We start from the raw sequence: 11,083 nt of genomic DNA, 5'->3' as shown, positions 1-11,083 counted from the left end.
CAAAGTTGCGACTGAATTTGCAACGCTTTAGCGACTGATCTGGTTACTCATTTGCGACTGTTTTGGTTACTGTTTTGTAGTCCTGGGCATTCGGTTATTTCGGGTTATTCGGTTTGGGTTATTCGGTTTTTCAAAATTTCAGTTTTCTATAAATTCTGCCGAATTGAACGGAATAAAAATTCGGTTCGGGTTATTCGATAATCAGGTTATTCGGGTCGGTTATTAGATTTAAAATCAATTCCGAAATAAACCGAATTTTTTTCTAATTCGGTTTATTCGAACCGAATTAGAACAAATTTATGATAATGGACCTTTGTAAATTACAATTACAACCCAATAAATCATGGGCCCTATACAATACACGAGCCCAAATTAGATAACAAAAAAACAAGTCCATCAATAATTAGGGTTCATGGACTCCACGCCGCTGCTCTCTTCCAAAGCCGCCGGATCTGCGATGGTAGCATTGATGATGGCATCCGATAGTAAGATCTCCCTGTGAAGAAATATGCCCTGTCGAGATCACCAACAATAATCAAAACAAACAACATGCAATCCTTCATCTAAAACTGAAAAATAGGAATTCAACAACAAACAAAAAATGTAAATCGAGTAGATCTGAGGACTTACCAATCGTGAGTTTGGTGATAAGTTTGGTGATGATTAAACTACTAACAGAGAATCCAGCGATAAACCATCAAGAAACTTCGAATCTTAACCACAGATTCGTAGTCGGAGGGAATGGATTTTTTATGACTATGGAACATAGAAGGAGGAGAAAAAAAAAAAGATTAGAATGAGAAAATAGTAGGCAAAGAAAAAAAAAGAGATTAGAACATAGAAGGAGGAGATAGTAGAATGAGAAAAGCTTAGAACTAGGATTTTTTCATTTTATATGGTGCGCCTATTAACGAATAAGAAATGGGTTTTCGTGTTTTGTTACGGCCCAAATTTTGTTAAGGCCCAAATTAATTAAAGCAGTCGCTAAATAGTAGCTTTTTAGTCGCAATTTTTAGCGACTGTCAAACTGGTCTCCAAATTAGTCGCAAATTGGCGACTACACTGCGACATTATGCATCAGTCTCGAATTAGCGTATACTAGGCGACTGTTTTATTTTAGTAGCCATTCAGTAACAAAACAATCGCAATTCAGTAGCCAAATTTAGCGACTGTGTTTTTAGTCGCAACTTGCAGTCGGCAATTTCATGTTTTCTTATAGTGCTATAAATACTTTGTAATCATATTTTGTAAATGGAGAATGAAATTCAAAGACTTTCCGCTATATGATTTTTTATATATATGTTGGGTGATCAAAACTGCCATAAACTATATAGTTTCCTATACAATTTAATCCTAATAGGTCCAGAAAATAAATAATCTATTATTTGTGACCATATATAGTTTGAGTCTTTAAGATGGTTATAAACTTTGGCCAAAATTAATGGGTTTAACGAATTGGTACTTGGGAGATTCAAATAGTAATTGAGTATATTGGCATACGTACGTGTTTGATTGTGTGGCGGCCATTGACTTCGGAGAACTAGATGTAGACCATGTGGTCCAGTGGAAGCACAAAGAAATGAAATATGACACTTATTACATCGACGTGATTGATGATGTCAGATATCATTTTGTATACTCGAAAATGATAAAATACTACTACTCCACGACGTTCACCGGTTTCTATAATTTGAATACAAAAGGACATCAACATTAGTTTACAACTTTTCATTGATATCTTCTAAAATATCAAAGGTGATTTCCAAAAATATCTATTTTTTATATCAGTTTTTAAAAATATTTTTTATGGTGTCTATTTTCAATAAAAAAATCTTAAAAAAACTTATAAAAATTAATTTAATGTAGTGTAATTGTATAAAAATGGTAAAAATAAAAATGTTTTAAAAAGTATATTTGAAAAAGTTATCTCAAAAAGAACATTTCTAACAAATTCTCAATATTAAATATCTTTCTATAATTCAATTATGTTTTTGAATAATAATATAAAAATAAAATATTAATCAATAAAAACTCATGATTTCTTCCTTCAAAACTATTTTTCACTTTTTTATTTTATTTGATAAAAAGTTTCTTAATTACTAGATATTCTCAAAGATATATTCTTAAGTTCTCATAATGTGATTTGTTTGTCTTAATTAGCATGATTTCTAACCTTTTTTTTGTGTGTGTTTAGTCATGGTGATGATATATATATATATATATATATATATATTTTTTGTTAAAAGGCTTTCAAATTAAATGCATAAAAGGTAATACAAGGATATGACTTTGAGGTCATATAGTTTTTGAAAGTAGTTAAAAGGATAAGAACACACAAGTGTATTCTAGATTACAGAAAAAGAAATTAAGGAACTACGGTGCTTAACCACGACCACCACGGCCACGTTTGCCATGTCTTCCAACTGTAGTCCATTCATTCTCTTGAACTTTTTGCGTAGGTTTTATTGACCTCCCTCCTCGAGTCTTTAGAGTGAAGTCACCCATCTCAGAATATGTATCTAAGGAAGCAAACGTATTGCTCCCAATAATATTCTCTTGCGCAGCTTCAGTTACCAATGAACCTTGTTGGGTAAAAGCAACTAGAGTATCCATAGCTGGAGGAGAGCCAATCATTGAAGAAGTCTTAGTTGGTGCAGCCTTTGAAGAGGCCAAAGTAGCGGGAAGAGAAATGGCGTTTAAAGACGCAGTAGAAGGAGATAAGCCATGTACAATGGTAGTTGGTGTCAATGGTCCCTCCTCTGATATAAAAGAAGAGTGAGTTAAAGAAGAGACAATATCTATCTGAACATTTTGAGAAGAGCGAGTGGAGTTGGCTGAGGGAGAGACAACAGTTTGCTCTTCAACTGGTGCAACAACCTCTGAGGGAGAACCCTTTGAAAGAATGGAGACAGTATTGGACTGGCGAAGAATGAGGCATCTAGTTTCTTTATGTCCTAGGTGACCATATTTCTCACACTTTTTTGGGAGCCAAGAGTACTCAACATCTACCATTGAGACATTACCGAACTTGTCAGTAGCTGCAATTCTCTGTGGAAAAAGCCTGTCTAATTCCACTTCCACCATCAACTTGGCCTCATCCATAAGGGTTGGATCCAACCTTGGTTTGTTGGTTAGCATGGGTTCTCCTAATCCTGAAGCTATCCAACTAATTCCCCAGTATGAATAAAGACAGCTTGGGATATTCTTTAAAGTCACCTATACCGGAACTGAAGTGATCTCAGGCAAAGCTAAAGAAGCAGTAGGAGTCCAAAGTGCCACAAACATAATGCAATCGTCAATATGCCATAGACCACGCTCCAACACCCAAGTTCTAGTAGACTCATGTGGGATGTGAAAAAAAAACGAGGAGTCACCTAATTTACGAGTGAAGATCTTACACTTCTTACCCCAAATCCTGTTAGCGACAGCATGTATGACACCTCCAGATGGTATATAACATCTAATAAACTGACCAACCAAAAATTCCTTCTGATTTTCTAATCCCTGCGCTAAAACATGATTAGGAATCTCGACCATGGGAGTACCATCCTCCAAATAAGTTGGTGATGTTGTACGATAAAGGTTGCGAATTGTTGGGGCCATCTTTGCTGCCCATGGGAACCGTAATTGACCATCTTCCTTGAACTCTGGTGGAAGTATCTCAGAAGGTGGAATTATATTACCTGTGATCTTTGCAGTCTCAGATGAAGACAAAAATTCAGGGATTGGATCTTTTAAATCCAAAGGAATTTTTAGAGGTTTTCCCCCAAGCTCCAAGAGAAGGAACAAATGGAAAAGGAGATTTTACCTTAGAGACATCAGCCGGAGCATAATCTGTCATTTGAGCTGCAGACTCTGTGATAGCATTGGAGGCATTAACAGCACCTGTGGGTTGAACCGAAGACATTCCAGGTAAGATTGGAATCTCCCCAATGACAGATTCAATCGGCAAGGAGGTTGTAGAGTGAAGAAACGAACTCGGACTCGACGCATTTCGTTGGTCCGGTGATATCGCTGATGTGATGTCGAGTTCAGTCATCATTAAAGAGGAAGACAATAGACGGATAGAGGAGGGGAAAAAGAAGAGAGGCTCGCCAGAATATGTTTGTCGGCGAAAGCAGACGGTGGAACCCGCCAAAAAGGGGATCGGGATTTGATTAGGGTTGTTTCCCTTTCTAACTTCATGGTGATGATATTGATAAAAGAGATAGGCCATCTTAATAAACTACTATTAAGCAGGACTATAATATATGTTCTTAATCATTAATTCATTATGCCATATTATATGATAACTCTGATAGAATAAGAGATTTCTTAAATTTGAGATATAAAAGATACAGATATGATTACAATATTAACAGATGAAATATACATGCACCAAGATAGGTATAAGATTATGTATTATGGATGTTGCATCTTGTATAGATAATGTAATTTAAACCCAAAAACATATTAAGCCATTTTTATAAGGTTAATACTGAATAGTATATCTAATTATCATCATTAGTCTGATATATCTATGTATATTTGATTAATTGGTTTTTATATAAAAATATTTTTCTAATTTTGTGTGTTTACATTGTGATAATTCATATCTAAATTACGTACTTTCTGATAACGGTATCTAATTTCTATTTTAAAGTTCAAAAAGAAAAATCGAGATTCGAAAGAGAGTGGTCACAAAATANAAAAAAAAAAAAAAAAAAAAAAAAAATCCTAAACAGTTGCGAAAAAAAATCGAGTGATCGTAAATACATGTTCCGTGCAATTACAAATACAAGTCTTCAAAATAATACTAATAATTGTAATAGTCATTGCATGTTATGCACCACGTGTTGTTACTTTTCTAACACAGAAGAAAAGACAGACAAATGCTGTCGACAAAATAAATAATGAAGAAAAATAACAGAACAAGAGATACATTGAACCTGGACACTTTACAATTCCAAAGACCAAAACAAAAAATTGGCTATTAAAAGGATCTTCACAAGAGAGAGAGAGAGATAACAGTTTAACACAGAAACAGCAAACACCACAGAAAACACTTTTATTCTTTAAACCACAAAACAAAAAAAAACAAAAAACTATTCAATTTAATGGGGAAAGGTGGAAATTATGCGACGGTGGCGGTGGAAGAGGTTGAGGAGCTACGGAGGAGGAACGGAGAGTTAGAGAGAGAAATGGAGGAGATGAAGAAACAGATGGTTCAGCTGTGGCGGCGGACTGTGGTAGCGGAAGAGGCGGAGGAGAGACTCTGCTCGCAATTAGCGGAGCTTGAGGTCGAGTCTTTAGATCAGGCGCGTGACTATCAGTCTCGTATTCTCTTTCTCATGGACCGAATCTCTCGTCTCTCTTCTTCCTCCCTTGAAGTCGTTGTTACAAATTCATAGCTTGATGGATATCATTATGTATTTTCCATTTAGTTTAATGTTAAAAACGAAATGTAAAGAATTTTTGCATAAAATGCTTACAATTTTTGATCATATAAAGTTATAAACCTCATAAACGAAATGTAATGAACCCATAGTAACAACTTTTTTTATGGGGGAAATTGAAATTATAGATTTTTCTTGATAAAAAGACCGCATTAAAACAAGGCAATATTGTTTATTCATGTAACGTTTATGATTACAGAGATGAGAAGATATTTTGATCCACGAAATTAATATTTTCCTTCATAATAGAAACGCATTATAACAAGTCACGATTTGTATTCATGTAACTTCAGTGACGACAATGACAGAGACGTGTTACAGAGTTTCTTCTTTCTTGGTCACGCTTATTGATTGTTCTAAGCAAAGAGACTTTTTTTGATCAACGATAAAATAATTAAAAGTAAATGAGAGCTTCACAACAGCAACATAAATTAGGTAGAAAGAGCATCAAACTATATTTTTAACAAGTGTTTATCCAATGCCTTTTTTTGATGATTGGCGAGTAAACTTGTACGAAACTAAAAAATATGATATCAATCTTACAGCCCATTCAACTATATATTAATCATCTTATTCTCATACAGATCATATCTCATTTTTTCAATATTCTGAACCTACAATCCATTTCGATTTATGACGAGAGTATTTTAAAATTTAAAAGAGAATCAAACATTGCTAGTAGTAGACGAAGAATCCAACAAGAGTTCTTCTTCCTAGCATGAGCATCTAAAAAGTTAAAAGACATTACATTTGTGTTTTGATAGATTCTGGCGATGACCAACCATCTTAAACAAAAGCCTCAGTTACTACTTTCGTTTGCTCTTCAACTCCGGGTCCCTGTACTCCAGACAACAGACAATGATAGCTCGATCAAATTCAAGAAGTTTACAGATTCGTATATTTGATCGATGGAATAGGAGATAAATCGGTTTCGAACCTCTGGATATGGTCTAGAATCATAAGCCTTGGCCCTGGTGGTATGCTCACATCTCTTAGCGCGCTGGATACAAAATTCACCAACTTTAGTAGTAGTTGCTATCATAAACAAAAAGCTTGAAGGGGATATTTAAATATATATACATACCTATCAGTGAGCAATGGCAATGTGGGATCTGTTAGAAGTCCTTTCTTGAAGTTCTTCTCGTATTTTTCTAGACCAAGCTGCACAAGCATAGTTCTTCCTCGTGTGTAAAACGGGTCTTCAACGCTCGGTTTAGAGAATCTTTCTCCCAACTGAAGACAGAGAAGGTAAAAACAGGGTTAAGAGCAAAATGCTTAAAAATATATGGTTTCATGAGTAGCATTGGTGTCAAGTCTCAAAATTTGATAACTTGCCTTAAAAAAAATCCCTTGGAAAACAGCAAAACCAGCTGCGGTGGTGATTGCGTTCATAGGTTGTCCTTGCAAGCCTTGGCTCACCAAAGAGTAAGCAAATCCAGATCCTAATGCTGCCACTACGCTGCAAAATTAAAATCATTACTCTTCATTCTCAATGATAACCAAACTCTCAAGACTAATCCCAAATTACAAAACCTTATCAAGACATCTAATACAAAGAGATTACAATATTAGTGAATGAAGCAGCTCACAGGAATTGAAACTTACGCAGATTCAATATCCTCTTTGCCTCTAATCCGCTTCATGACTGAAGCAATTCCAGCATTAACACCAGTAATGGCAGCAAAATTACGAGCTTGGACCCAAGGTCCACCCACAAGTGCCTACAGATTCATTCACAGATCCCAATTCTCTCATACCTCAATTACAACATTAACTTTATTTTGAAAGATGGGGGATATAAGGGTTTATAGTATTAAAACCTGAGCTTGTTTCATGGAAGGAGCTATGGCTTGAGGGTCAACGCCGCCAGCCTGAGGCATTTCAGGAGAGAGTGTTCCCATGAGTCCACCAATGAAAGCTCCTTGGACACCGCTCATGATTGAGACGACGGCGGCTTCCACTGGTATTGATTGTTTGGATAACCAAGTCTTGAAACCGGTTTCTACTTCTTTGAATTTAACCTGGAACTGCTGAATTGGATTCTGCTGATCGTTGAACATACTCGCCATCGCCATCATTTCTCCGCCGCTTCTCCTCTGATTCTGATCTCCTCCAACTCCTCCACCGCCGCCTACCCCCATATCTATTTTCTCTCGTTTCGTTTCTGTTGTGAATTCTGGAGTGTTTTTGTTTTTTTGCTTTCGGTTCTCTGCTTCTCGTCTTATCTCCCTCCTTCTCATCTCTCCCATTGGGTTATATACAATTTTTTGGGCCTTATCAGGCCCATTTATTGTCTTTGCTACTTTTTTTTTTAACTCAGTTCTGATTTCTGAAAATGCTCAATTCCTCCATTACTTTGTGAGTTGTGAAACCTGTGTCGTCTCTATATTGTTTCAGTAGATGGGGCTTAGTGATTTTACTATAACCAAAGACCACTAAGCTTCATCTATAGATAAGATTGATGATGCATGATTCGCCATAAAGATTATCAAGGTACTAGGTTTGGATCTTGATGCTGACTTTTGGGAAATAGAGTAATAGACTTTGCTATTTTGATTCTAATGATGATTGGGACTTGGAGAATCTGAGATTTGGTAGCTCGGTTCATTCTCTAACCTGCATTTGATACAGAAGAACAACACTTTATTCGGAGTGGTAAAGAATATGTCAAAGATCAATCAGAAAGTGGACAGACTTCTCAAGAGTTGAAGAAATGTACATTGTAGCAGAGTGAAAAAGCACAGAAGACTGTCCTATATTATAGATGTTGGATTTGAAAGAAAAGACAACTTCAGATTTAAAAGTACTTCTTCAGACAGAGGAGCTAAGCCTAGTCTCTCTGGAAGAGCATATGAATATCATCTCTTATTGCGTACTTGAGATCAAGAAAAAAAAAAGTAAGTGTTATTCTAGGTGAGATAAAGATAAGCAAAAGACCAACAAAGATCTAGTTCATCTCCATTCCATCTCCAGCTTGACTGCAGATTGGGCTCACAGCAGCAAAAGACCTCTCGAAAGGAGAAGAAAGAAACTGGACATCACGCCGAAGACGCTTAACGCAGCTTTCAGAGGGCTGACTCTCATCATCAAGCTTCCTCCGGACTCCTCTAACCGCCTGCTCCTCATCGGAAGAGAGCGGGAATATCCTGCCACTAGCTCGGCACAAAGAGTTATGGTTATCATACAAAATCCTTTGGTTGCAGTTCTTGTCACAGACGTGACTCAACCCAGTTAGTCTGCAACGGTACATATTCCCACAAACATTCTCATTCTCGCATTTCCAATCACACTTGTGACACGGATCGGGTCCATCGATACCAAGTATAGCAGACAAGTAAATAACATTGGCCGCTGAACCAACCACTGAAGATTTTCCAAATACCTCCATTGCACTTCACTTCTCAAACCGTCTTCACACTCTACATAACCCACAAAAAAAAAAAAAAAAAAAAAACAGAATGAAACGATTAATATCTGTAATTGATAATCAAATTCGTATTAGATAAGCTCAAAATCACATATGCTACGTAAATGTACGTGTATCCTTAATAATACGAAATCGATTAACTATTATGATAATTTTCCTAATCAGGCACAAAATTTTTAATCAAGCAGAATTAATCAACAGCACATAAATCGCATTATATGAGATCCGTAAAGAAGAAGTAATGAAATGTCCATAGAGAGACAGGAAACAGACCTGATCAGAAGCAGCAAAATCACCAACCCTAATTTTTTTGACTCAGGACTGAATAACAATAATAATATTTTTGCTTGGAGAAAAAGGTTTGTGAAGGAGGAAGACGATGAATTGGTCATACTTAAAACTATTTATAGAATCAAACAAACTCCGTTACTTCAAAAACAAACGATTCCACTTAGGACCAACCAACCTCATCTATATTAAAAACATTTACAGATTCATTTTCTTCTGTCTTTTCTGGGCGGTGAATAGATAAATTCACGTGTCGAGTAACTATTAATTATATCAACTCGTATATTTGCATAATAAATGTCCCTATTTGTTAGGCGTGGGCAGGAAATGGTATTTGATAGTAGTAATTAACTATTGGATATTTTATTTATAGAAGAAAAAGTAACGGCAAAGGTAACGGTAAGAAGGACGTGATTACGTGAATTACTGAATCCATCCATACTACTAAATTAACCTCACCCACCAAAAAATACGTAAACACGTTTTTGCATATAGCAGCAATAGAAGAAAATGAGTTAAAAGGATGGTCTTCAATTTGGAGGAATGGGTACTGAACTCATCCACCGTGGGAGGACAAACTGAGGTAACATAACGATCCAAGTTGCATTATTGCGACGATAATGGTGTTCTATATACTTCATAAAAACCTCAAAACCAGAAGTGTCTATGCGGCAACAACCTTCATCACTTGTCCAATTCTTTGAATCTTGGTGAACTATAAACTCCTGTGTACGCAAGTTACCAGATACCAAACAAGAGTGTTGTCGACTCCATAGATAGACGATATCAGAATCAAACGGATTCATTGCCATTGGGCAACATTTGAAATCTAATCCGACAAAGGCCATGTTGATTTCGGGTGTCAACAGTCCCCACCATTCATCATCCTCTAACTTGTTAAGATTCAGTCTCCAAATCTTCAGTCTTCGATGTAGTATTTCAATGCAGATAACATCTCCTCGTGAAGTAGTCAAACATCTCTTAACATCGATCCTCATCATATGGGACAGGGAGAGGTATAACCCGGCACTCATCATCATCGGTGTCAGGAGCATAGAAGATGTACAGGGAGAGGTACAACGCCGTTTTCAACACGCGTTACCAAACCAATTGGCCTATATGGATAGCTTGTTAGATCTGGATACGGAGGGATTTCAACCCATTGTTGTAAAGCTGGATTACCCACGAAGCATATACAATTGCCAAGCATGTCCTCAGTGTAGCCACGGTAGAGACTAAGCCAAATCAATCCATTGGAGGAACCTGCCCAGAAGCAATCCTTTGTAGAGAGATTCGGACACGGTCGAAAAGGCACAATATAAGAAACTATGGATTTGGGAAGACCCCATGTCTCACATTTTGTAAAGCCAATAACTTCTATGATGGAATTAGAATACTCCGGATCGAGCATGAGCGACCAAGAGGACAAGGAGTACTTTCGGTGCAACGAGACAAACAGACTACGGAAATACGCCGATTCTATTACCGATTTCAATGTTTTACACACTGATTTGAATCTGGCGATGCTTTTCAATGGTAATCTAGCAATTACCTCCACCAACATCGTCTCTGGGAGTGTTTTTCTTCCCATCTCCCTTCCCTTGGGATTGTGCTAACTCTCATCATAGGGTTAGGGTTTCCCATCGCCAACTCTTTTTTTTTTGTAAAACTGTGAATTTCATTAAATGAAACTTTTGCAGTGTTTTACAGCATCGATCTATAATCTTGAGACCATCCCTTGCCCAAAAAAATAAAAACAGGAAGGGTCTATCTATTGTGACAATGAGTAGAACAACTAATCATAATTAAGCCAGATTTGCAGGAGATTTTTGAAGTTCCTGCGAAACTGTTTTGCCAAGATCGCATCCCGGATTTGTCGGTCTAGTGCTTTGAATAGGACTAGAGCGTCAGTGGAAATAGTATTGTGGTATCG

General features: G+C 36.7%; 5 protein-coding genes across 5 annotated transcripts; 1 reads left to right on the top strand and 4 right to left on the bottom strand.

Moving 5' to 3' along the window:
- On the bottom strand, nucleotides 2,242–4,206 carry LOC104711473. The gene is made up of 2 exons (XM_010428171.2): nucleotides 3,809–4,206; nucleotides 2,242–3,683 (listed from the first exon to the last, which is right to left on the bottom strand). Exon 2 carries the CDS (start codon nucleotides 3,136–3,138, stop codon nucleotides 2,383–2,385), a length of 756 nt encoding a protein of 251 aa, XP_010426473.1. The 5' UTR covers nucleotides 3,139–3,683; nucleotides 3,809–4,206; the 3' UTR covers nucleotides 2,242–2,382.
- Nucleotides 4,987–5,560, top strand: LOC104711472. The gene has a single exon (XM_010428170.2). The coding sequence runs from the start codon at nucleotides 5,097–5,099 to the stop codon at nucleotides 5,388–5,390; it is 294 nt and encodes a 97-aa protein (XP_010426472.1). The 5' UTR covers nucleotides 4,987–5,096; the 3' UTR covers nucleotides 5,391–5,560.
- Nucleotides 5,964–7,650, bottom strand: LOC104711470. The gene is made up of 6 exons (XM_010428169.2): nucleotides 7,256–7,650; nucleotides 7,041–7,156; nucleotides 6,771–6,894; nucleotides 6,520–6,668; nucleotides 6,373–6,435; nucleotides 5,964–6,272 (listed from the first exon to the last, which is right to left on the bottom strand). Exons 1-6 carry the CDS (start codon nucleotides 7,574–7,576, stop codon nucleotides 6,242–6,244), a joined length of 804 nt encoding a protein of 267 aa, XP_010426471.1. The 5' UTR covers nucleotides 7,577–7,650; the 3' UTR covers nucleotides 5,964–6,241.
- Nucleotides 8,208–9,226, bottom strand: LOC104711469. The gene is made up of 2 exons (XM_010428168.1): nucleotides 9,136–9,226; nucleotides 8,208–8,854 (listed from the first exon to the last, which is right to left on the bottom strand). Exon 2 carries the CDS (start codon nucleotides 8,821–8,823, stop codon nucleotides 8,383–8,385), a length of 441 nt encoding a protein of 146 aa, XP_010426470.1. The 5' UTR covers nucleotides 8,824–8,854; nucleotides 9,136–9,226; the 3' UTR covers nucleotides 8,208–8,382.
- LOC109126583 (F-box protein At1g49990-like) lies at nucleotides 9,612–11,034 on the bottom strand. Its single transcript, XM_019230267.1, has one exon. The coding sequence runs from the start codon at nucleotides 10,739–10,741 to the stop codon at nucleotides 10,196–10,198; it is 546 nt and encodes a 181-aa protein (XP_019085812.1). The 5' UTR covers nucleotides 10,742–11,034; the 3' UTR covers nucleotides 9,612–10,195.

Source organism: Camelina sativa, chromosome 9 (genome assembly GCF_000633955.1).
Source record: "Camelina sativa cultivar DH55 chromosome 9, Cs, whole genome shotgun sequence".
In the NCBI taxonomy this organism is placed as follows: domain Eukaryota; kingdom Viridiplantae; phylum Streptophyta; class Magnoliopsida; order Brassicales; family Brassicaceae; genus Camelina; species Camelina sativa.
This window is presented reverse-complemented; position numbering and strand designations above follow the sequence as displayed.